The following is a 26,947-nucleotide window of genomic DNA, read 5'->3' as shown; positions in this document are numbered from 1 at the left end:
GCTGTGTCGTTGTTCAGATCCAGCTGGCTGGCTCCGTGAGTCAAGCGGCCTACAGCCGGGGGGCCTCCGAGGGCGCACACAGTGGGGTGACAGGCAGCCTTGCTGAAGAGAGAGTGCACCCGTGCCTGGGGTGGGAGGATGTGATGACGCGGTGCCCCCGCGCAGCGGGAACTCGGGCCTTTAAAAAGCTGAGGAAACAGCCTCTGAGCGAGCAGCGGCTACACTGGAGGAGAGCACACCCAGGTCTCACATTCAAGAAGCCAAACTGTCTGCTTCAAAGAGAAAAGGCAACATCCTGTCACAGGCCATGCTCTGGCAAAAACGTAAGTGGTTTGGCCGTGGCTGTCAGAGCCGTGTCAGCACAGGTAGGCACCGGAGCTCACCAGTGAGCCTGGGACTTCTCAGAGAGGATGTGGTCGTGATGGAGGCAACAGGGGTCTGGGTCCCCAGCCCGGGGAGAACGCAGGGGTGAGGTGGGCGATGGAGCCCGGTGGAGAAACCAACCTGTCAGAGGTGATGCTAATTTTCCAGGCGGGAGGGGAACGAACTAGTGTTCCAAGGTGGGACAGCTCATCGTGCCTCCGCTGCGAGGCATGAATCACCGTGGTGAGGAAAGGCCAGTTCATGATTCACCCCACGAAAAGCCAAATGTGACATTGGTTTGGGGCCGACGGGGGAAAGCCGTGGAGTCCTTTACATGACTGGCTTTATTTTTCATAAACAGCTGCTCTTGACCTTATGGTTCCAGTCCTTGGGCCTGTTTCTCTCTGAGTTACTTTGGTTTCTGCTGAAGGCATGACTTGTTTCTGTGAGTGCCCTGGGACAATGTGGAAACCTGGCTTTGGCAGGCATGTCTTCACTCGCTCCCGGCCCTGCCTCTTGTCATTCTTCTTCGCGCTCTGTGGCAAGGCTCGTGTGCCCCCGTGCAAGGGGGCAGCGGGTTTATCTTTAACCTTCATGTTTATCCCTGGGGTTGGATGGAACAACTGTGAACTTTATTTTCCATTATGTGGGATCAAACAGAGACTCATGTTATTAATAATTGAAATCATACAGAGAGTGTCTACAACATTCCTTTCTTGAAATAACAGAATCAACTCGACAGCCTCATGGGAGTTGAACCTTTTTGGGGCTCAGTCCTGTACTTCCTCAAGAAAGAAATATCACCAAAAAATCGCTCTGTCTTTTCAAAGGAGCTTACGTCTTTAAAACGCCTTTTAATGAATTTATGTACACCCTGCTTCAAGCAAACTTAATATAAGAGAATCTAGATTTACAGGAAAAGATAAATTGGGGAGTGTTTGTTTATTTTACAAAAAGATATTCTCTTGGAGGCCTTAAAGTTCTGAAAATATGCTTTCACCGATTAAAACATAACTTACAGTCACTTTATCACCAACTCATTGTTTCCTTTATTTCTTGTGTAAATTCTCTGGGATTGAGCTTGTTAATATATAATTTGGAGGAGTGATTTCAAAATTTCTCCGATTGTGAAGTCTCATTGTTTGATACTGGCCAGATGCAATTTTTTTTTTTTTTTTAACAAAAAGAGATGACTTTAATTTGGGCTTGGGAGCTATGGAATCCTTCCAAGAGAATTAGAGATATGCTAATATGGGTGGGGCGCAGGGCTACCTGAAGGGTAGAGGAGAAGCAGCCTGCCCCAGGGAGCGCAATGTGGCTGAAGGCAGGTGGGCACGGCTGTGTTTACTGGACGCTGCTGAGTGTCGTCTGCCCTTACACTTGGGCTGAATTGGTGGGTTTTATGTGAGCTCTTGAGGAACTTTTGCCTTGGTTCCTACCTATTCAGAGCAAATCACTTTCCTTTTTTTAAAAATTGTTCATTATTTTTAATTTTTTAAATCTTTAGGTTTGTCATATGTAAAATGGGGTAAAAATAATAGCCATTCCTCAGAGCTACCCTTCCCGTGGTAAGCTGGGGCGCCACTGAAGTGGTGTTGGTTGCTTCGGTTTTGCTTCAATGCCTGAGATACGGGTGGCTCTCTTCCCTTTGTGAGCTACCGTATTCCCCACTCTTGGTTGTGCACTATATTCTTCCTTAATTCCTCTTAAGAGATTAGCAGTTTTTTTTTCCCCAAAGGAGATGCTGGAGGCATGTTTCCTGCTCACACTCTGGACGTCAGTCAGGTCTAATAAAATTCCATCCTTAGGGAGACCACATTGTAAGCTCGTCTGTGGAATAACTGGGTGAACGGTTCCACATGATCAGGTGCACACAGTCAAAATTCTCTTTAATTATCCTTTGGCACCTTAAAGGAATTTAGGAAAGGCCCTGGGCACTGGACCCATCCCCTTACCCGGGATCTGAGTAGAACCTTTGTCCAGGGGCAACGAGGGGACCTGGGTGCCTAGACCCTGTGGGGAACGAGTAAAAACAGGGCAGCATTGTCAGCCCACTTAGAATCACCTGATGGAAGGGCAGAGTTTGAAATCAGACACCAAGAGTGCTGAAAAGGCACTTTCTTTTTTCAGAAAACACCCTCGGGCCATGATCTGAAATGACTGTACTATGGTGTTCTGGAAAGGGTTAAGAAAACATCCACTCTGTAAATGCTGCCTCCTCCCTACCTGGCCCATGATCCCTGTCGGTGGACCAAATGTGCACACTGACTTTGGTTCGGATCAGCTCAGAACCGCTGGCGCACAGAAGTGGAAATCTGTGAGTACCACTCACGGTTCTGAGCTTTGCTTGACTGGCCAGTTAGATAAAGGAGTCACTCGGCCAGCAGATTCTCCTTCTGGGTCCTGGACTTGGTGCTGCAGGCCCCACGCGGATGTGAATCCACAGCCACTCCAACAAGAGGCCTTGTTCAGGCCAGCTGGTCACAGCGCGGCAGAAACGGCCGGTGCGATCGAGTGAGGCAGGTCCGGGTTTGAAAGCTGGCTCTGCGACTTAGTAATTCGACCTTCGCAGATTCTGAAAAATCTGCAAAATGGGGGTTTTAATGCTTGCCTTACGAGGTTTTAGTCGGAGCGAAAGTAGGGAGCGTGGGTAGTGTCATCAAGTGTCCGGATAGCGGTGAGGGAGCACCTTCCATCCCGTGGCACCTCCCCTGTGCCCATCTGGAGGGATCAGGGTTCCTCTAAATTCCTTCCTGTCTATCCATTTCCACACTTTGATCAGAATAGTTAAAAAGGCATGATCAAAATATTCCTTAGTGAGAGGATCTTTCAAATCGTTTTCCAAGGGTGTAAATCAGGGGTCTGCAGACCACGGTCTGAGTGCCAAATTGGCCCCAACCCCCATTCTTGGAAATAAAATTTTATTGGAACATGGCCATATCTCTTTGTTCACATGTCGCCCGGGTCTGTTTTTGCTACAACAGAAGCGTTGAGTAGGTGCCATGAGACTATATACATGGCCTACAAAGCCAAAAATATTTACTATCTGGTCCTGCATAGAAAAAGTTCGCTGACCTCTGGACTAAATGATTTGGGTCATACTTTACATGCTCATTTCCGTAGGTTTCTCTGCATCCTGGGGTCACACAATGCCAAAACCAGTGGGAGATAAAACTTGCAGTCAATTGATTGAATGATTTGCATAAAGCCAAAATCTGATTTGATTGACTTCTTCCTTAACAGCTATGGAACTGTGTACAATAAACTCAACACCATTTGTTAGAAAATGAATGAATCACATGACTGCTTTTTATTGTTGTTATTTGTGTAAGGGAAAGATTTACATGATAATGAAAGGCAGGCTGACTTTCTTTGAATTGGCTGCTTGTCTTGATGTCCCGTAGACATGGCCCCAGTGTGCAGGGAGGCAGGATAGGAACAGGAAATAGTTATGATTAAACTATTACAGCATGGATGTGCCTTTGCTTTCAGACAATTTCAACAGAGCTGAGGTTCCCAGACAGGTAAATTAGGGTCTCAAAATTCTCATTCACATAGAACTCTGGCTTTATTTCAGGGTTTCACTAAATAGCCAATTTTTGTAGGGAAGCCAAAAATTTGGTTAAACATAAGGAAAACCTGTAATAACCCTGTAATATTTGAAACCCTATCACTTGCAGAAACTCAGGCAAACTTATAACAAGAAGTAATTTAGGTCTGTCAAGTACCTCTAGCGTTTCTGTTGTGTGTTACCACCTTTGTCCACTTAATAAGCACCTTTACTTCGCACCAAGTTTATGTATTGATTCAGTGGTTCTTGTTGATAAGGACACGTAGGGTCTAAAGGACAGACACAAATTCACTAGCACAGAAGGAAGTGAAATAAGGGACAAACATCTACCAAGCACACAGATTAGTTGGTGAAAGAGCAATAATTTTCAAGGTGGACACTTTACTTCCTTCTCCCTGTATTTACTAAAGAAAAATGCCAACTTTGTTTTTCTCTATACCCAGAAAGTTTGCAAGCCAGAGGTTTGGAAATCTCTCTTCCAGTTCACATCTGCAGATCTGTTCTGTGGTGAGGAATGAAAAGAACCAAAGTTGTCTACACTTAATTAGCTAAAAATCTGGACATTTAATTCACTTAGAAGTTCTGTAAATTTTTGCTTTTAAACCTTCCCAGTACAAAATAAAGGTATCAGGTTCTTTCCCCCCTCTGACTTCTTTCTAAAGAAGTTTATTTTCCTACTAATGAAGATGTCCACCAATTTCTGACTTTGATCCAACCAAACCAAAGTTGGCTGATTGATTATCCGCATACGTTTCCCGGTTATGAAATACTTATCGATGTTCTAGTTTTTTCTTTTTTGTAGAACAATTGTTTGATAAGAATGGGTCTGCCAGGGATGGAGAGGCCTTTCCTGGAATCTTCTTGTCCTGATTGTGTGATACTATGGACAAAGCATTGTTCTTGCAGGCAGGATGTGGAGTTGACTTTCCAATCTACAGGTTATTAGGTGTGGGGCTTTGGGCAAGCCGCCTAAACACTCTGGGTCTCAAGCATCCCAGCTGTAAAACGGGAATTGCCTTTACGTGGCTAAGAGGCAGGGAGATTAAACTTGATCCAAGTTCTTTTCCAGCTATAATTGCTGAGCTTTCACGAGGGCTTATACCAAATAAATCCATGTTTCAAACACAAGTCTTTAATCTAACAGAAGGCATTCCTCCATCAGCACAGAGCAGTGCTTTTCAACCTTGGCGACATGTTGGAAGGCTCTGGGAAATTTAAGAAATATTAATGTCCAGGTCCCAACCCAGAGGTTCTCATTAAATTGCCCTGGGCATTAGATTTTCAAATCTTCCCAGACAATTTGAATGTGAGGCCAAGCTGAGAACTAGTGACCCGGAGGTTGCAGGGAAGGGCTTCTAATTTACCTTTGGACAATTCACCCGGCGCCCAACACGTTCCGTCCTCTCCATAGGAACACGTACCAGCCCTGGGGCCTGAGTACTTACTCAGCGCCCTGCGCTGTACCAACCGATCTGTTGCATCAGTTTAATTGCATTTGGTTGCTAGTGAAGAGACCCGAAACAAGCTGGATTTAAATAAGACAGTGGTGTACGTTCTCTCGCATCAAAGTCTGCAGTAAGCCATGCAAGACTGTCTACAGAGTGCAGGGCCAGCAACGGCTCCCGTTACTTCTGTTTTCTGGTTGGCTGTCCTAGGCATGTGGCTTTTGTCCTCAAAGCTGTTTCATAGCTGCTACTTTAGCTCCAGCCACCTCATCTGTGTTTTAGACAAGGAAGAAGAGAAAAGAACAGCAAAAAGATCATGCCTTCCTGCTGCCCCCACCACCACTACGGACGTCTGCCCGCTGTGCCGATCTGCAAGGGAGGATCATGTCACTGTCTAGCTGGTACATGACTCCCCCCCCCCATAACGTGGGGGTTGTTAGTAAGGAGGGAGAGGGCCGATGTGGGGTGCCGCAGTGGCCAGTCTTTGCCACCCTTTGGATGGATTATCTCATTTAATCCTCATAGAAACTCCAGGAGGCAGGTTCTGGGTTAAGCTCCATGTCATAGACGGGAAGACTGAAGCTTGAAGATTAGGTTAGTAAGTCAGCCTGAATATTGTCTTACGAAGCTGTCCCGTGTCTCCGCCGTGGGCCTTGGCTCACCCACAGGGCGTGGGAGGGTGCTCTGGGTGAAGGCACAGGCCTTCCACGTCAGGCAAAGGAGTGGAAACCCAATGGCAAAAATGAAGCGGCCGGCTGGCGGATTACTGCGCCGATGTCACGGACTCAGTTTGATGCGTGTTTCATCTGACTTACTGCGAGGAATAAGGTCTATGCAGCTATACCTCCTCCACTGGGCTCTCTGCAGATTTCTCGGCTGCAACCGGACGGCTCGAAGGGGAGACAGCCACTTAGAATCGTCTGCCCCCAAACCCAGCCTCTCTGTTTTCTGGGCAGCATGAATCAAGAGCCCTGTGTGGCAGCCTGAGCTGGGACCCAAGGCTTCTGCCTCCGTGGTGCTCCTTTCATTTTGAACTGTCTAGACTTTGGAAGAGTCAGGCTATCCCTTCACGCATGTGTGCATGTGTGTGCACGTGTGTGATGTGGCGTGGAAAGCAACATATAGAGAGCGGGGTTTATTTGGAATTAGAGAGTGGTGTCTCTGTTCTTTCTATGCCATTAGTGGTTTAAAGCTTAGCCTCTGGGGCAGGCAGATCTGAGTTTGAATCCTAGATTTAATGCCTCACTGGTTGCACGGTCCCGGCAAGCCCTTCTGCCTCACTCTGCTGCCACTTCCTAAAGCATCTAACGGGACCACAGTTTTTACCTCTTTGCTTCATGGGGCTGTGGTAGGTGTTTACTACCGTGCTTCGCATTAAGCCAACGCTCAATAATAAATATTAGTTACTATTCTTATTTTCCCGCTCTCTCTCACTCTACCTCTGAGAATAAAACTTATGCCACTAATTATAGATAGTAATTTCTGTCGCCTCTGAGTTCTGCATTTCTTGTGAAACGGCAGGGCGTACATTTCCAGTCTTGCAGCTTGTGGTGGGTTAGTGATCAGGGCTAAGGCTGATGGCTAAGATGGCCATTCTGTGACCAAACTTGGAACTCGGGCCACCATTTTCTTCCACGCCTCATAAGGCAGCAGGCTCGTACTGACTGACAAACTGTGTTTGTTTTCTTCTAATTCACAAGATTGGGCTGAGGTGTTTATAATCTAGCTGTCAGGAGACTGACCCTTGAATTTTGCAAGAAATAGCACAAATGATACCGAAAACTGAAACAGCAATGTGCTGCCTTTCTTAGTAATGGTTTCATGAGTATCACTTTCTGGGAAGAGCAGGCAGCCAAAGAATTATAAACCAGAGTCATTCTCAGACCAGGTGTTGGGACCAAAAAGGATTTGACCACACTTAAGAAAAGCTGAATTACTTTTTAATCCTCTAGAAAGACTCATAAATTTAACTGGAAGATAGGAAGTGTACAAAGATTGTTATCACTTTCCAGGACTGCGAAATGCCGGAGAGATAGAAAAAGGAGAAAAAAAGGGAGGAGAGTGAGTTCAAAGCAGGAGCAAGTTTTAGTGCTGGATGAAGGCAACACTGATTCAGGAAAGAAAGGCATAGAAGGAAAATCAACAAACCCTTTGTTGTCCCATGCATGCATGCATCCACTCAATAATGGAATTATTCTTAGTAGAAAAATCAAGCACTGTCATAAATTGTCTTCAGCGGGGGGGGTGGGGGGAGACAGAATCAGGGTGTCCTGAAGCATATGGCATTGGGTATAGATCCTCAAGGATAAATGATAGTTAGACTTCTTGCTTAGATCTGGGGAGACGAAGAGGCATATTAGGATATAACATATGAGGATTGGGAAGAAAATCCAAGGATGTCTAGGTGTTTACAATATTTTTTGGCACAAATGTCTTTATTCAAACCAAACCTACAGTACAACTCCAATACAAAAATAAAAATGGAGCAGTTCTGGGGGGATACTGAAGCTCTGATTGCTCATTCACACCCAGACTCCCCTGCTTCCTTCCCTTTGTTGGTAACTACAGGGTCTCCACTGTATTCCAGGACTTTCAGATCACTTCTTGACAACCGTGACCTGGAACAATTCTCACTCCTTCAGCCAGATCCCTGATAGCTGCTCACAGGTCCTCGGTTTAAATGCTTCTGGGGTAAAGCCCACACTCCTAGAGCAAAGTGAGTCACTGTGAAGCATGTTGTATTGGGCTCCACAAAGCTTTGAAGCTGTGAAGGTCATGTTTTCAGTCTATGTCGGTGTCTTGTGAACAAAGCAGGGGTATGTTCCTCAAAGACTCAACTGGTGACTCGTTTCCCAGGCTTGCTCTTCTAACAACTGCTTCAGGGCCCTTCACAAGGAAATGTCCCCACATCCTGAGACCATTAGTTAGTACATCAGAGACTTGGCAAAAAAGCTCATCTTGACTGGCAGTTACGTCTCACATCATGAACCAATTAGGAGGGCTGACTTCACTCACGTGGTCTATGCCCTGGGTCGCCACAAGCCTTGGGGCTGGAGCACTTAGACCCGACCCCCAATGTGTAGCTGGTGCTGGGTCTGGAGAGTCCTTCCTCCAAGGAACTGGTCAGGAAAAGTTGATTTCTTCAACAAGAATCTCTTTGGTGTGGAAAATCCCAAACTAGATAGTTTAAATCAAGGAACAAACAACTGCATTTCTTCTCCTCCAGCTGCCTGACTGTAGGTTTCTCCTGTTCTCAGACTGGTAATTCTAGATTCAGGTTCTGGGTCTTAATCTCACAAAGAAAGATATTCTGTTTCCTCCGCTCAATCTCTTCACTCTGGTGCTAGCTTGCTATGGAATTTGGATGGGCACCTTGGGTTGGCTCACCCCCAATATGGTCTCGTGCTCTTAGTGTAGTCCCTCTCTTTCCCCATTCTGATCCCTGTTGCTCTCGATAAAGCAAAAGCAATGCCCAATATTTCCGCCAGAATTTTGCCTTTCTAATAGTCGATAAAACTTCCCTCCCGGACTGCCAAAGAGTCTTCCTGTGTATGTTGCCATGTTTCCATCCCATGTGGGATATGTGCTCCTAGGTTTCTAGCCCTTTGGAGAAGTATCATGACTATGGCCTCAGTCATGGCCCTGGCCCTGTCCTTTGGGAGATACACAGAAGTTCCTTGAGGGGCTACATCTGAGGTCAAGACAAAGGCATGCCATCTTACTCTGTCTGCCTCTCAAAAATCTCTAGGTGCTCCTGCCTGGAGTTGTCCTTTAAACATTTCACTCTGCCACAGACCCGCTCCTCTGCTGGCTTCTGAGGAAAGAAGTCCTTCTGCTCAGCTCATGGTATCGTTGCAGGAGGCTGATGCTAGGATTTCGATGTCTCCTGTCCAGGCTTGTTCTGTCTGCAAGTGAGATCTTCGACCAGGCTCTCTGCAGCATCATGGGCCCCCTGTCTCCTAAACATGGCTGTCCTGCTGCTTGAGGACACCAGGCCCAGGTACCTGAGGCATGACTTCTAAGAGCACAATGAAGGCAGGTTGAGATAGGCCTTGCTGGCAGCAGAAGGCTCTGGGTGTGTTGAGGATAGAAACACTCAGTACCAGGATATAGCAGGACAAGGGCAAGTTAGAATCACAACACCAGGCCTAGCTACTTCTCTGATGAGTGATAGGCTGAGATCACAGGAGAAACAGCCATTTGTTGAACACCTGTTATGTCCTAGGTGCTTAAATGTGTTAATTTCAAACAATCCTCATGATAATCCCATGAAGTGGATACCATTACTCTCATTTAGCAAATAGGGAAACTGAGGCACATACATGTTAAGTGAATTGCCAAGGATCACACACGATAAGCTACATAGTAGGCTTTCCAAACTAGGTCTGTTTGAGTCCCAAACAACATCATACCACTTCTCAGTGCCAAGGATTTTAGGGTTCCATTAGATGCTTCTTCCCTTCCCAGTGGAAGTAAGTCCACCCTTAGATGGAGGTGGGTTCTTACTTCACGGAGAACAGTTGTAGCCTGACTCAAAAGCGCCTACAGATATGAGCCTCAAGAAGTTAGATGTGAGACAGTGCGGAACCTCTGGAGCCAGCTGATTTCCATCTTGGAATTGGAGTTCCTAGGGTTGGTCTTCCTCTAGTGGGCTGATCAGCCAAGAGAGGAAAGGACCAGTTGGTGAAACGTCTTTGGGGTTCATCTAGGGTCCTGAGGCTGGGGATGAACCCTGAACATCTGGGACTACTTTGTCTGTGTTGGGCAAGACTCACATTCATGGTGTAGGCTGAGCCTCACCCCAGACCAGACTCCCTGCATCGAAGGTGGAACCACTACGCCTCTCGCGTTCTCCTCTTTACATACCCCTGCAGACTGGGGACCCCTGCTCGCTGCTCATGTGAGTCCTACTGCATCAAGTGGAGGTGGAAACCAGCCCAACCAGCCAGGACGCAGCTCTGCCACACTTTGTGATTCTAGGTCTGCTGATGCATTTGTGTAATTGATGTCCACCCCACTTGACTAGATGGTGAGCTCCACAATGGCAGGGACCTGGTTTACTCTGCTTAGCAAGTATTTGTTCAGGGCATGCTCTGCCAGGGCTCTCTTGGTCTTGTCCCCTACTCTGGGACTCAGTGTATCTCAGATGGGAGCCCTTTCTGCTCCGGTGACCCCAGTTTCTGTAAGAGACGGGCAGATGCAGCTGGTTTCTCAGGTGGACCTATCCACTGTCATTTCAGTCGAAAATACCAAAAATAAAACTTTGCGGGAAATTGTTCAGGTCTCTCAGTTCTCGTCACTCATGTGAGCAGACTGCTGGTAACCTTCTCATGGACTTCTTATTCCTCTCTCAGATGGGAAATACTATTTCTTGGGGAAATTGGTGGTCAAGGGAGATTGGATCAGGGTGGTCCAAGCCCAGGCTCTGACATGAAGAAATGAGGGTCAGAATGGGGCAGGGAACATTTGGTGACTGACCTCTGGGGGTTACCCAGAGAAATAAATGGACTTGCTCACGCAAGGGGGCAGGCAGGCAGTGAGGCAGAAATGGACTGAGCTTGGAATCAGAGGTCTTGGGTTTAGCTGATGACGCAGCTATTTACAAGTGAGGACTTGGACAAGCCACTTAATGTCTCTGCGCATCGTGTTCTTCATCAGTGAAAAGGAGGGTGAAGACCTCCCCTGCCTATTTCAGAAGTCGTGGCAAGGCTTCAGATGAAATCATTTGTGTCAGGGCTGTGTGAGTCACAGAAAATCATGCAAAGGTGAGCGTGGTGATTTCTGAGTTCCTGGGGGTTAAGGTCGTGACCAGGAAACACAGAGACCTTTGGCAGGCATGCATTCAACGCGCCTGAGTCTTCACGAAGAAAAGGCAGAACCCTGACACTGTCTCTGGGAGTAGAGAGAGGAATCCAAGGGCCTTGTGCACTCTGCTTGTTCTGCAGAAGGTTTGGAGGGAGGTGGACACATGGTGTGGAATGCACCGAGAGCCCCTGGGGGAAGGATGTCTTGGCAGCAGTGCCTGTGAAGACAGTCTGAAGGCACTGGCACTAGTGGCCTTTTAGCTGATCTCACGCAAGGTCATGGAGTGGGACCTCCAGAACTTTCAGGATAATCCAGGTAATCCTGAGGCTATGGAGTGGGAACGCCTCAGGCAGGAACTTGGCGGATGAGAGCGGGCGACAGGTAAACTGGCTCTCTCCTTAAAGCCTAACATAATCTGGGAGGAGTGTGTCATCACCCTGGGTGTCCATTCCAGGCTGTCCGGGGCTTCCCTTAAACAGGGATCACTTGGCTCCTAGACCCCTTTGCTCTGGGGCTCTGTGGTTCTAAGACTGAACAAGCCTCTGTGGTCAACCCAGATGTACTTTAGGATCCTCCCCTGGCTCTTCTTTCTCAGGTTGGCCCACTCAGCTCTGTGGCTCTTCTCTATCCTTTCACAGTGACCTCCTGGGATCATGGTAGATCACTTGAGGGTTCTATTTAAATGATGATCGATCAAGTGATGGTTGATCACTGAGCTCTGTGGGGCTGATGGGAATATGCCTCTTAGAATGGGGACCAAGAGGGCAAATATCACTACTTTCCCCTTCTCTTCTCTGATCAGACCAGAGAGTCTGGGATCACCCGCCATCTTGGAGCTCTCCTGATGGAGACATCCCAGCCTACATTTCAAGACGCTATGGCTTTTACTCCTTTTCAGCTGCCCCAGCTGCCCCAGCAGCCTTACAAGCAACATCAGATTGTAATTCCGTTGAGGTTCCACTTTCCCATATCTTCTGAACACCTTTATTTTTTTTTTAAGATTTATTTATTAGCGAGGGAAAGAGTGTGCTTGCACAAGTGGGGGGAGGAGCAGAGGGAGAGAATCTTCAAGCAGGCTTCCCGCTGAGCATGGAGATGTCCCAGGAGCTCCATCTCAGGACCCATGAGATCATGACCTGAGCCAAAACCAAGAGTCAGACGCTTAACTGACTGAGTCACCCAGGCACCATTCTTCTGAACACATTTAAAGGCACTTTTTTGTCCATCTATCTTTTTCCACTCTACCCTGCATGTTATCCAGATTGCTAGAATATATGAGTGACGTGGTGATACTTGGTGGCTACAGAGCCCTTTCAGTTCAAACATTAGTGAATGGAAAGCCCGCATTTACATGCATATGAAATCTCTTTGTTGGCCTCCATTAAAAAAAAAAAGTAAACTGCAATCTAGTGTAAATTGGGCGGGAGAGGCTTTCTGTAGCGTGTCAAGTCCAGTCTTTGGCCAAAGCCCAAGTTCTTTCTTCCTGTTTGGAAAAAAATCAGCCATTGTCCATGAATGGAAAGAACAAATTTGAAAACTTTGACTCAGATCTTCAGCAGAAGATGAACATTCACATTAGTGTTTCAGTGAAGGATGTGGATAATCCTTTAGCCGACCTGAGCTAAACTTTCCCAGGAGCCCTCAACTACCTTGGGCCGAGAACACAAACAAGCTTCTTTACATTAAAGTGAAAAGTGTCAGCAACTTTTATGACTTTGTTTTCAGTTAGAAGCTAGGACAAGTTTGTTAGCCTTAGGCTTGAATTTCTATTGTTCAATTATTTGGTTTTGGTTTTGCCACAAGTAAAGAGAAAATTATTTGTTTTTCTCCTTAGAGTGGATTTAAAAAAAAAAATACTGATGTTTCAGCAGCAAAAGAGAATAATATTTACTGTGGTTACTTGGAGGGATCAATAGTGTGCCATGTGTCCTTCTGGGCTAGGAAGGTTTTATCTTTCAAAATGGCCTTCTGTGGCTGCAGGCCACACCAGTCAGTCATAAATGGAAAGCAGTGAGCTAGATTGTCAAGATGGGTGGGATGGGTGCCTCTTCCTGGTTCCCTGATGATAGAAATGTAGGCATACCCTGAATCCCAACTAGCCTTTAGAGCAGCAATCCTAACTGGTGTTCAACTTACTGCCTGGCCCTGGTGGCTTATGGGAAATCTGTACCAGGACAGTAGCTTAGAGAAGAGTCTTCTTTCAAGAGGATCTTGGAGGCTGTTCTAGGAACACCCATCTGAAGAAGTTCTCTGAAAGCTGCCTGGAGAAGTTACGGTGATAAATGCCTGGCTGTTGGCTCCACTAGGAGTCATTAGGAGGGACCTACCTCCTTAGCCAAGTAGCTTGCTCACTGTGGTGTGAATGTGGTTTGCATGGGGTCATTAAATAAACAAGTGCTGAAAATTTTGCGTATGTACTTGGTGATATTTATTGTCCTTCTTCAAGGAACTGGAGGGCCATGTTTATTTAAATCAGTAGAATCCATATGTTCCCTCAGCTCGGTGCAAACAGGCACAAGCAGCCAGAGCACTGCCTAAAGTGACCAATTGGCTCGGTCTGTCATGCTCTGTGCTCTCCGGAGGAACAACAGCTGTAGGACTCTTATTTTTGTGATGTGGAGCATGTCTGGGTGTGTGGCAGGGGGAACTGAAATGTCTTCTGCTGACTTTTTATACTTTCAGATTTTTTCGTCGCTCATTTTGGAAAAGGGAAGACCTCACTGGGGCCAAATTTATAGGTTTTTCTGTAAATGAGCTTGTTTTTTGTTTTTTTCCCCAAACTCCACTGGTGACTGACTTCCAGTGTGGGATGGTAACATGGCTGAACTTCTCACCCTGAAAAAGGAGATTCCTAGCGAGGCTCATGTTTAGGCAGGAAGACTTCTCTCAGTGGCGGACAGTGGATGCTCCCAGGAGACTTAATGGGCCTTCAAACCTCGAGATAAATGGTGAGCAAGCTTCAGGCTTTGAGGACATGCTACCTGGAGCTGCAATTTGATGAGGGGATTGTTAAAATCTCTGGTCAGCTCTGCTCTGGGACACTGGACTTTCATCCTTTCTACTTGTGTATTAGCATTTTGACCTTCTGTTTTATTTTGTCTCTTATTTTAAGAATCTTAAAATTTTTCTTTCAAATATTCTAGTTTAGTTGTTTTAAAGCTAGCTTAGTTCAGGGATCCAGAAACTCCAAGGCAAAGCAATCATGATTTCAGACAAACCTCTTTTCCTATTCCAAATTTCTATCTGTGGTTTCATTTCTCATGCTGGTGGCGGTAGGGAGTGCAGTGTTTACTGCAGAATTAGCAACGTTTATAGTTGCTTCCCAAAGGTCGGTGTGAAAGGCACCAACTGCAAGTTTTGGCTTTGCAAACACACTTGGCCATTGGGCTCCTTTGCGGATCGTCCTGAGGCCTCTGATTCCGATGTGTCACGGCCACTTTGCAAAGACACTGTCGGAAGCACCGTCGCTCATGCCTGCACACTTGCGGCCAGTTGCAGGACTCCCTGGCAGCTGGTTGTGGACTCATAGGTGGTTAGGCAGGATCCTTGAGAGCTGTGGGAGTTTTGTGACTGCAATAGGAAGAGGTGGGGACTTAGAAACTGCTCTCCATATGGTCGTTGTGCCGGGCACACCTGTTGACACTGTGGGTTCTAAGGAAGTCCAGACATCAGTGGCTGATACCCTCTGCTCACAGCACCTCCCCCAAGCCCTCTTTGTTCATTGATTCGAAAACAACAGGAGGCAGGAAGCTGTCACTTGTCAAGATCCTGGAAATGCCCAGCTGGCCCCTTTGCAGCCAAGTGTTCGATGTGTCCACTTCCTGGGAGGGAGAGGGCTCAGGAGTCCTGTGGGCCCTTCCCCAGAAGTGTACATGCAAATTAGAGGGGGTTAGCCTGGTACCTGTCTTTGAGCTGGTCTGAGTTGCCGGCCTGTGGGAGTGAGCCTTTCTTGTCCCCCAGCTGAATTAGGAGTGTGACCACAGTGCTCAGACCCCCAAATAACCCTGTCCCCTGAGTTTCTCTCCAGTGCATAATGCCTCAGGCAGTACTCTGTGCCTCAGAATAGCAGGAAACCCAATCGCAGACATGCATAGCTTGAGTGATATGGGTGTGAACAAAGCCCATGTGGCTGTGGGTGACTGAGAATGAGTGAGCAGAGTGTGGGAGGGCAGGTGGCCCTGTTCTCTGCCCCGTCAGGCCCCACCTGGGCTCCAGGGCCAACGCTGGGCATCATCGATCATGATGGGAAATGGCACATGGAACCTGTGCAGGGGTGAGGCTCCCAGAAGGAAGGTTACAAGGAGGGATTAAGGAATAGCTGGAAGGATGGGATGTTCATAAGACTCTACAGGAGACCTGGTATCTGTCTTCAGATGCTGGAAAAGGATCCTGCTACTAACACGAATGATAATATTAGCTCGCATTTACTTAACGCTTCCTCAGGGCAAGCTCTGCGTTAAGCATTTACCCTACCAGGCACGTACCCTTAGGATCCTTGCTGTGTCGATGAGAAGGCCGTTGCTGGATTATGATGGCGAGTTTCATCAGAAGACAATGCAAGGAAAAATGGTGCTTGTTACCATGTGGCAGGTCAAGCGGGGAGGAGAGCTTCCTGACGTTGTAGGTCCCCAGAGGAAGGCGGAAGTGGGCGGGGGAGGGGAAGGAAAAGAACAGGGACCATAGGTGGACGTGGCTTTGAGGGTATCCCGTGTATTACTACAGTGAATCCTCACAACCACTGTGGGAGACATGAATTAGTGAGGCCCAGGGGTGTTACAAAATCACCTGAGACTTTTCCACCAGTGAGCAACAGCCCCGATTTGAATACAGGTACTTTTGGCTCTCAAGTCCATTGTTAAAGCTGCTTATAGGAATACCGGCTCACAGGCAGTCCCGGGGCACTGGCACTGGGCTGGATCTCTCTGCTTCACACTCCAGTTTTGGCCTCAATTTCACAAGTCGGACCTGTTCCATTGCTGTGTCTCCCGCCAGATGCAAGATGCATGTGGGCAGGGCCCACAGCTGTGTTGTTCAGTAATGTGTTCTCAGTGCCCCGGGATATTGGAAAGAATGAATGAATACCAATAGAGATCCCTTGTTATGATGGAGGAAATTAAAAAGAAGATAATAAATCTCCTATTAGGATGTTAGAGGGAGATTCTTGTATTAGATCAGGGATGAACTATCAGTGGTTCTAACCCCGCCCGAGGTTCAGAATCTGAAGGACTTTTAAAATATAGATTCCTGGGCCCACATCAACCCCCCCCCCCCCCCCCCAGGATCAGAACTCTCTGGGAGTCCGGGTATCTGCATTGTGAATCCCTTCCTGGTTAGTTCTGCCACTTGGCCAGGTTAGGAAGCCCCCTTGCATGCATCTGAGTCTGGGGTCTTCTGCATCATGTGTCCCTGGGGTTCTGTACGTCCCCTTCCCCTCTTTCTGCTGCCTCTCTCTGCCTCCTAGGCTTCAAGGCCAGGCTGTGCGTGTGCCTGGAGCATGGCTGGAGGACTGGTGCTGGGTCAAGCATGGGTTCTTATCAGCTGCGTATTTACTGAGCAAAGTTCAGCCAGGGCAGCACTATGGTTCCGGGTTTAATAGATACCCAGGCTTTCAGGCTTTTGAATCAGAGCCCAGGTCCCTGGAACCCTTATCGGTGGATGATAATGGACTCCCTGTGTGAGTCCCCAGGGCCACTGGTACTCATATTCTTGGCTGACCCAGGCCTGCCCTCCAAAGGCCCAGGGCCCTAGGCTGTGGGCCGTCTGGGTGGGCAGATTGTCACTGCCCAGCCATGCCTGCTGCTGGCTTGCTCTCCCTGGCCAGGAAGTACCCTGTTCCAGCTCAGTGCTTTGGTCTGCCAGCTTTGATGACAAAAGGCATAGGGAACTTTCTCTCAGCAGCAAGGCTGGACACCTTCTGGTCCCCAGTATGTGGATCACCATCGGGTATGTGTCCTGTCCTCGGGGCCACAGAGAACCCAGGAACCATTCACTGCAGCCCACTCTAAAGGTCCGGGAGAGGTGAAGGGAAGATGAAGGGCAGCACATTTCAAATCATCATCCAACTAATTAATCAACAAAGACCTTACTGAGCTTGCTACTGAACATGCTATCTGGGAAGATATAGAGAAAGAAGATACAATATCTCACCTTGACAAGTTCATAAGCTAGTTAGGGGCATAAGAAATTTATACCCAAAGGATTACTAATTATCATATAGCAGACTGCAAATTTACTAAATGCTCCCTCTGTACCTGATTTTATACTGAGCACCTACCGGGCTTCTCATTTACTAGGCCAGCGACTCCTTATGACATTCCCTTGATAAGAACTTGCACAGAGAGGGTTAGTAACTTGGCCAGGATCACACAGCTAGAACGTGGCAGGGGCAGATGTCGAGGCCTGTGCCACCTGGACTGAGTGCCTGCTCTTAGGCCGGCCTCTACCGCCCCCTATGCTGAGCACTACACAGTCTAAGAGGCTGGAGGAGGAAGCTACTTCTGTGGGCAGCCGTGGGCGGCCAGGAGGGTTACACTAGTCTTGAGCCAGGACGAGTCAGGAGGCTGAGCAGCGTGAGCAGGAATCCTGACCGTGGGAAATCTCAAGTAAAGACAACAACATGACATATGCAAGGAGCACAAAGAGAAGTTGGGGTTTATGTCCAGCCAGAGTAGGGGTGTAGGTAGCACTTAGTGTGCAAAGTGGTTGGAAAATGGGTTGAGCTAGCACAGCCCAGGACTTTCCATTGTCCATGATGTTTGCAGGCCTTAATCAATGGGATGGAAGGGAGCCATAGAAGGTTTGGGGCAGGAGGAGGGGCGATACTGGGGGAAACTGTCCAAGAAGTCTCGTGGGTCCTCCGTGTTCAGGCACAACTGAGGGGAGCGGGCACCCTGGGGTGGGGGTTTGGCTGAGAGGGAGATGAGCACCAGTGACATTGCTTTTCACAGCCACAGCTCCAGAACAAGCCCCGGCCCCACCACGGCCGTACCAGGGTGTCCGCGTGAAGGAGCCGGTGAAGGAACTGCTCCGGAGGAAACGTGGCCACGCCAGCAGTGGGGCGGCTGTCACCCCTACGGCGGTGAGGGGGCCATCATGGCCGGTGTGTGTGTATGCGTGTGTGTGGGGGGGTGGCGGGGTGTCCCACGGGGTCGGATGGGAGTGTACTTCTTTGCTCTATGGGATGCTCTCTGAGGCCGGAAAGCGACACAGGGCCATGGTGTGGCTGCTGGAGAACGGACCCAGGGTGGAACGAGTCAGTGACCCCCCAAGTAGGAGGGGGATGCTGGCTTGCTCAGCCCGAGGGAGCAGAGGACTCCCACATCCCAGCGTGAGCTGGGGGCTCCCCATGGGAAGGGAAAATGCCAGTTCCCTAAGTACGCAAGGTTCTTGCTAAACGGAAACACAAATTCCCCCAAAGTATGAGTGGTGATGGTGGGGCGTGGGGCGGGTGTTTTGCTCTCATAAGGAAGACTCTCCCCTGTACTCGCTTGCCCTGGGGCCCTGCAAGTTTTCTGCAGAGGGCCAGTTGGAGCTGGCTGAACACTGATCCTAGTCGTCCTTCTCCCTCTAGGTGGTGCTGCCCCATCAGCCCCTGGCGACCTACACCGCAGTGGGTAAGAGCTCCCACAGCCCTGGGGACGCCCCGCAGACCGCCATCTGGGTGAAACCGGCAGCTCTGCAATTTTCTTCTTCCCACAGGTCCTTCCTGCCTTGACATGGAGGTCTCTGCTTCCACGGTGACAGAGGAGGGGGCCCTGTGTGCCGGCTGGCTCTCCCAGCCTGCCCCAGCCACCCTCCAACCCCTGGCCCCATGGACGCCCTACACAGAGTACGTGTCCCACGAAGCTGTCAGCTGCCCCTACTCAGCGGACATGTACGTGCAGCCCATGTGCCCGAGCTACACGGTGGTGGGGCCCTCCTCTGTGCTGACCTATGCCTCCCAGCCACTCATCACTAACGTCACGGTATGTCACGCAAATGCATGGCGGCACCAAGCCACGCCAAGGGCACCCTTTGGAATGCGGGCTGACTTCCAGACCCCTGATCATTCCTGCTCCTGACCTGCAGGATTATGGAGTCGCCAAGCCCACCCTGTCCTGCAGGGAGGCCTGCTCATATTCTCAGTGACCTAAAATAGCTCCCACAAGAAGGCTTAGGACCTCTCTGGTCATAGACTGGGCTCCTCAGGGTTGGGGATTTTCTCCAGCGTCTCTGCCCCAGATCTCCCCTGCTGCCCCCAAGCGCCAAGTCTTGGTTGGAAGAGTAAGTTTTCAGTGAATGGGGTATCAGGTGGGGTCTGCACGGGGTCTTGTACCAGAGTCAGTGTCCTCTTTCTATTCAGATACCTCGGGAGGTGATTGTTCACTTAACAACGGGATTTTCCAAGTGATCTTAAGGCTAAGCGATAGGTGACACAACTTTTCTGAAAACTACCATTTTTTTTAAAGATGTATTTACTTATTTTTAGAGAGAGAGAGAGAGATAGAGAGCAAGCATGTGAGTGGGGGGAGAGGAAAGGGAGAGGGGGAGTCCTCAAGCAGACTCCCTGCTGAGCATGGAGCCTGATGCTGGGCTCGATCTCACGACCCTGAGATCATGACCTGAGCCAAAACCAAGAGTTGGATGCTGAACGAACTGAGCCACCCAGGCACCCCACAGAATCTACTGTTAATGAAGTCAGACCCACCTGCAGGGTAATGTTCTGAGTGCTGCCTCTGGCATCAGGTTGCCTGGGCTCAATCATTGTCCCTTCACTTAGAAGCTATGAAACCCTGGACTGAGTGACTTAATTTCTCTGAGCCCTGGTGTCCTCATCTGTGAATGGAGAATACTAACAAGAGGGCTGATGTCAGGATCAATTGGGATGATATGTGTAGAGGACTTATCATCGTTCCTGGCATACAGAAAATACTCCATAAATGTTATTACGGTTGATTAAAGTTGGCCAACAACATTAACCAAGAGCCGCCTCCAAGTGCCAGATGGGAAAGGAATGAAGAAAGCAAGAGAAATAGTTTTATGTGCATGGCACCTGTTTGAGCAAATGAATGGGAATCCCCCAAGTGTTCAGAGGAGAAGAGGCCTGTGGGTATAGCCGTATCCAGCTGCAGTTCAGGGAAGACTGCGGGGGCTGGAGCTGGGGCCTCATGAGGAGCTGCAAAGCCCACATTGATGTTGGAGCTTGCTTTGGTTCCCTGCCTCCCAACCATTTCCCTCAGGGGCTTAGCGTCATCCTGACGCACCTGCCTTTTCATCACCATCCAGGCAAGGGCCCCCAGAAGCCCTCCTACCCCATGCCCCCCTGGCTACCCAGCAAACCAGCTGTGGGGCCTACATGATGGTGGATAGGAAGGAGTGAATTCAACACCTTTCCCAAGCAACTCATTTCCATATCAGGAGCCTTGGGTGGGGGTGGGAGGTGCCAGATATAACTGTTTCCAGTCATTTCAATCCCAAGGATTTCTTTCATTATTTATCTTTCATTAACCCCACCTCCTACTTTGAAAGGCTCTGTGTATCAAACAAACTCTATTTATTAAGAAATAATTTATTTGTTTTGCCACTTTGTAAATGAACTCATCAAAGCTGTTTCGAGCTACCAGTTAGCACTCCCGATGAGCAGGAGATAAGACCTTTTGTAGCACTGGGTTGATGGAATTCCATCTCTGAGCCAAGAAACCTGCCATTGCAGGTGACCTGCATGGGTTTATGACTCAAAAAAGGAGGATTTCCATGAGCATTTTTGAAGCACTGGAAAGAGTAAGGCTTTGTTGGGAGGCTGGAAGGCCTCGGAGACCCTTTCTAGCTCTCGCATTCTATAGGAAAACACCCTAAAGCCTTGCTACTCAAACTACCGTGCCTGGACCAGCCACACTGACCTGAGTGGACATGCAGAGTCCCAGGCCTACCCCACACCTCCTGGGCCAAAATCTACATTGTCACAAGATTCCCAGGAAACTGAAATAAGCTCGTCCCGAAATGACTCTAATGGTTTACTCTCAAAACACAGTGGCAACCAGACAGGGATAGGAGGGGGGAGCTAGGGGCAGCAGGGGGAGATCTGGGCCTCGCTCGCATCATTTCACGCAGAGATCTTCCTCCTCCACCTGCTTCCTCAGCTGTAGACGATAGTGAGGATCCAGGCCCTGTGTCTTGTGCAGGCTTCACCTCAGGTTTGCGGTGCGCTTGCTGCAGAGGGGAGGGGCACTGTTTGCAGGGCACCTGAGAAAATGGCCCTGGGAGAGCCGTGGGGGGCCCAGCTCAGAGACAGAGGAGGATGAGCTCGTGGAAGGTGCTGGAAAGCTCTAAGGAAAGCCTTGTTTACTAACAGAGCGGTGCCTCCCCAGTGTCCAGGTCTGGCCCAGAGCAGGAGGGAGGGCAGTGGAGCTATGTTGGCCCAGGTGGACCTCAGGATGTCAGAGCTGCGGTATGGAGCCAGGACTGTCTCGGTGTCCAGGCATGACAGTGGCCACCTTTGGGATACAGCTACCATGCCAGGGGACAGTCTTGTTTAACACGGTGTATTTTCACTCATTTTTAAGACATACATTTCCTCCCACCTACATTTTAATATCTCTGAAATTGGGATGGAATGTATATTCAATTATATCTGGAAAAGCATCTCTAATTGGTTTAGCCCTATGGCACCAGTTCTATTTGTAACTCTCTCTACAGAAGAGAAAACGGACGCGTGAGGAAGTAGCATGAGCAAGGACCTGTAGCTAGTAATAAGGGATAGAGTCAGGGACCCAGCTGAAGTCTGTGTGGCTTCTCCCTTGGGGGAGACTCTGAGCAGGTGCAGACAGAGTCCCTGGGGGGAGCCAGCAGGAAAGGGGGATGGAGAGATCCCCATGAGGACAAGGACGGGCAAGGACAAGTGGGTCCCCCAGCGCTGCTAACGCTTGGTCCTGTGTCTTTCCCATCACAGACGAGAAGCGCGGCTGCGCCCACAGTGGGGCCCCAGCTGGAGGGCCCGGAGCACCAGGCGCCTCTCACCTATTTCCCATGGCCTCAGCCCCTGTCCACACTGCCCACCTCCACCCTGCAATACCAGCCTCCGGCCCCAGCCCTGCCCGGGCCCCAGTTTGTCCAGCTGCCCATCTCCATCCCCGAGCCAGTCCTTCAGGACATGGAAGACCCCAGGAGAGCCATGAATTCCCTGACCATTGACAAGCTGCTCTTGGAGGAAGAGGATGGTGATGCCTACGCGCTCAACCACACGCTCTCCGTGGAAGGCTTTTAGGGTGTGCTCCCGCCTAAGAATCCTGTTCCCTGAAACTGGGATTTAAAACAGGATTTAAAACAGGGAACAGGATTCACATCTGTTTGGAGTAGCCATATTACGACTACACTTGGCACCCCAAACTAGAGTGATAGACTTTCCCTCCTTCCCTTCCTCTCTTCCCTCCTTCCTTCCTTTTCCCTTCCTCCCTCCCTCCTTCCCTCCCTTCTATCCTTTCTCATTTGTTTTTCCATTTCTGTTCCTTTCGGAGAAGGAATTATAGGGATTTTAGTGATAATATTGATGCCAGTGCTGCAAACCTAAGACCCAGGTGTTTTTATTTCTGCCTCGTTTCATCCATTGGAGCAGGAGCCTGGCTGAGCTGTCTTCAGGCCAGTGATGCCCTGCCCTGCCCTCTGTCATGTTGAGATGGATGGGGTGTCCAGCGCCCCTCCAAGGGCCGACCCAATGCCAGAGTCCTTGAGCTGTCAGTCCCCCCAGTTGCTCCTTAGTTTGCTGTTCTCGGTGTGGCCAGATTTACGGTCTCAGGCAGCAGAGTCTCAAGGCCTGGGGCTCAGTGAGGCGGTGGGGGAGGTGGTCCCAAGAGAAAAGGGAACATCAGAGTGGGGCAAGGGCTGGGTCAAGGGACAGAGGAGGGAGGGGAACGAGATGTGTGTATATGGAGGGGGTAGGGTTGGGTTGGGTTGGGTTGAAAGAAAGGTTGGGCTGAGAGAAGGAGGGGCTGAGGACCTATTTAGCTCCAGATTACTGGCTTATTAAGAAGGAGAATAAACTTAAGAAAAATATTGGTTTAATGGCTGGTTTTGCTGCTCTGCTTGAGGATGCTTGCGAGGGAAGCTGGGCTCTTGTAATCAGGAGCATGAATATGTCTGACTGCCATCTCCCAGGTGCAGACCCTCTGTGGTGCTTGCCGGGGGCCAAGACCCACTGAAGCCCAGGGATGATGGGGTCCTCGCTTAGTGCTGCCTCACGTGCTTCTAGTGGGTCTTAAAAACCTCCGTAAGCCGCTGTTCTGTGGAGCCAAGGCCTCCTTCTGAAGCTCTGCCTTCCTGGAGGCTTCTAGAGCCTCAGCCAGAAGTACCGCTAGGTTTCATTTCAATTTTTACTGTTTCTCTGGGGAAGCTTCAGATTGGCAGGTGCTTGGGCGCAGTTGTTGCCGGGGGTGCAGAGCTGCTGGCAGCGGCTGTGTGCTTTGAGGACCGGCACACCTGTCCGCTGACACCATCATCAGCATCGGGCAGACACGTTCGTTGGTGGAATCCATGTTGAGGTGACAAACTTTTCTCAGAAATGATGGCTTCGTTGCCACATTTTCTTTCCCATCTTAAATAAAAACTCTAGAAAGTTGCCTTTCCCTGGATTTTTTCCTGCTTTGGGATTATTTTGACCCAGCTTTCTCAGAATCTGCCTAAAATCCCAATACGAATATTTTGAATTGTTTTTATTCAGACTTAATATTTAGATTTAAAAGGTTAAAATTTTCAATACCAAATTTACATCTTTGTTGGTACAGTGACGGTGAGTAGGCAAAGGAGACGAGGTCTCAGGCCTGTTGAGTTACCCAGAGAAAACACTATGCAAGATTTTTCAGCTTATTATTTGAGGGTTTGAGACAATGCAGAAGCAATCTCCACAAGGGAGTTTAAGTTGGCAAAAACTAGCATAGAAATAAAGTACTTTAAGTATTTGCTAAGATTTATACAGTATTTTTTTTCTCCTTATCTTGAAGTAAAAGGTCTTGGGTGTAATCGTCTCTCTAGGTTTCTTCCTGGGTTTTCCTGCTAAGATGGAAACATTTTAATAAAGATTTGCTCAGATTTTTCTTTGCTGAAGTGTTTTATTTCTTATCAAATTAATCCCCCTTAGCTTGCAGTCCCATGTCAGGCAGGGTGAGCGTAGGCAGGAGCTTACACGAGTATTGTTGACTTTGCAACTTGATCTACGGCAAGGGAAGTTGGAACTGGCCCCACTCGCCTGCTGGCCAGTTCCCGGGGCCGGAACATGTGAGGCCAGGAGGCTGGGTCTCCAGGAGAGCAGGGATCTGAGGCAATGAAGGAAAACTTTTAACTCTATTGCCCTTGGCATTATTCATGTTACACGGGTAAAGTCTCGTGATGCTGGGTGTTCAGAGGTAAGTTCAACCACTGGTGTTTCCACCTGTCAGAAGCCATCTCTCAGGGCCAGTCATCATCATGAAATGGAAATTCAAGAAGCCCACCAGTCCCCTCTAACATGAGTCCTTGGAGTAACAGTCCGGAAAGATCTTTTCCTGTGATTTTCTGAGTTACTAACAACTTCTGAGTTCACTGCCTTCACTGTTCATCTCTACTGGGATAACTTTTTTTAATAGTCCACTTTTTTTAAAGTCCACTTTTCAAAATTATTTGAGAGCAAGAATGCACACACAAGTGGGGGGGAGGGGCAGAGGCAGAGGGAGAAGCAGACTCCCCGCTGACTGAGGAGGCGGACATGGGGCTCTATCCAAGCACCCCTAAATCATGACCTGAGCTGAAGGCAGACACTTAACCGACTTAGCCACCCAGGTGCCCCAATAGTCTACTTTATTCTGCCATATATCTTGTTATCAGATTTTGGGGGACAACAGTACCTCCAGCTACTTAGCTCACTTTAGAGTATCACCACAGTTGTCTTTTTACTTATTCTCTCTGTAGGTCATAAACCAGAAAAATGACATGAAAGGAAAGGTACTTGAGGTTTTTTCCCCTCTAGTTTTGTCGAGGCTCAAGGGTAGGGGAAGATCTTTTAAAAATGCATTTTGCATTTCTCACCAGCTTTCATGATATTAGTGTGAGCCACTGATCTGCAATGTGGAAAACGTGACTAGCTCGGTCTGGGTCCTCTGCCAGACTGTGACCCATGAAGCTGCCCATTTCTAGCGCAGAAGAGGCAGCAAGGAGAAGACGCATACGTAGTGAGACAAGGAAGCTGGGCCTCTACAAAGTAATAACATCTCCAAGAGGCTCAAATTCTCTGATCCTTCCTCGAAGTGGAAGTTGGAGACCTATTCTAAAGCTAAACACGAATTTCTTGAAATCAGAAATCATAGATAACTTATTTTGTAGTAACTTACTTTGCGAGCCAGATGTGAGGCACTCACCTTGCTGAACTGAAGTAAGGACAGCCCGTTGAAGGAATACGGATGTGTGTGATGCAGCCGATTACAGCCAAGCCTCCTTTCTTAGACTCGGAGACACACGATGCTCCTCAGATGCCTTTTTCCCTCCTGAATGCTTGCAAAGAAACTTCCAGAAGCTGGTGTTCTTAATCAACTTGTTAGTTCTTCCATGTACAGCTATGGCTTCCATGGAAGGGCTTTAAAATGGAATTAATTAAATTAATTTCGTTAAGAACACTCAACATACTTCTAAGTGTACCATACAGTACTGTTATCTACAAGCGCAATGTTATACATGAGATCTCTACTCATCTTTCACAACTGAAATGTTACACCCACTGATTAGCAACTCCCTTTCCCCCCCTGCCTAGCCCTTGGCAACCACCAATCTAGTCTTTGCTTCTATGAGTTTGACTATTTTAGAAAAAAAAAAACTCCTATAAGTGGAATCCTGCAGTATTTGTCCTTCTGTGACTGGCTCATTTCACTTAGCATAATGTCCTCAATGGAGAAAGAGAATGTGGCATGCATACAGTGGATATTATTCAGCCTTAAAAAAGGCAATCCTACAATATATGACGACATTGATGAAGGGGTTCATTTGTTCATTCATTGACTCTACGTTATTCAGTGGCGACTCTGGACTAGGCAGGCATCATGAATTGTTATAGATTTCTACTCTGAAGTAGTTTTTGAGATCCGTGATTTTGGTATCCGTGTCCATTCTTACACATGTATATTTAGTTATTTATAAATTATATCCCTGAATTACTCTATGAATATCCATTATAAAACAGTCACAATAGAAATTTAAAAGATGAAGTAAACATAAAATAGATAACATTTTAACTATTAATGGTATAAAAGTTCTTTTAACCTTGCTAACTATATTTAGAAGGAGAAATATTGTTAAATATGTCTAAACTGATTTTTTTAAATCTTTGTGATACTTGAATTTGAAGATCTGGGTCTAAGTTTGACTGACTTAAGTACTTTGAATGGATGTCATAGCTGGAAAAGATACCATACAAAGATACTGAGATCCAAATAAAAATAGTGTATTGTTGGCTGTGCTAAATTACAAAAATAATTTCATAACTCCTTCCATTGGTTTTACAAAGATTTTATTTTTAAATCTGGCTAGTAGGGGTGCCTGCGAGGCTCAGTTGGTTAAGCATCTGCCTTCAGCTCAGGTCATGATCTCAGGATCCTGGGATGGAGTCCCACATTGGGCTCCCTGCTCAGTGGGGACTCTGCTTCTCCCTCTCCCTCTGCCCCTCCCCCTGCTTGTGCTTGCTCTTTGTCAAATAAAAAAATAAAAATCTTAAAAAAAAAATCTCGCTAGTAAATTCCCATCTTAGCTGATTTCAACTAGACTGACTAAC

At 48.1% G+C, this 26,947-nt stretch overlaps 1 protein-coding gene across 1 annotated transcript; it reads left to right on the top strand.

The window, feature by feature from the left end:
• Positions 1-207: 207 nt before the first annotated feature.
• On the top strand, positions 208-24,243 carry POU2AF1 (POU class 2 homeobox associating factor 1). Its single transcript, XM_057316889.1, has 5 exons — positions 208-323; positions 18,132-18,262; positions 18,755-18,797; positions 18,883-19,148; positions 22,112-24,243. Exons 1-5 carry the CDS (start codon positions 308-310, stop codon positions 22,424-22,426), a joined length of 771 nt encoding a protein of 256 aa, XP_057172872.1. The 5' UTR covers positions 208-307; the 3' UTR covers positions 22,427-24,243.
• The last annotated feature ends 2,704 nt before the right edge of the window (positions 24,244-26,947 follow it).

The sequence above is a fragment of the Ursus arctos genome, unplaced genomic scaffold, assembly GCF_023065955.2.
Source record: "Ursus arctos isolate Adak ecotype North America unplaced genomic scaffold, UrsArc2.0 scaffold_22, whole genome shotgun sequence".
Lineage (NCBI taxonomy): Eukaryota > Metazoa > Chordata > Mammalia > Carnivora > Ursidae > Ursus > Ursus arctos.
Note: the sequence above shows the minus strand (reverse complement) of the source record. Positions and strands in the feature narration are given on the sequence as shown.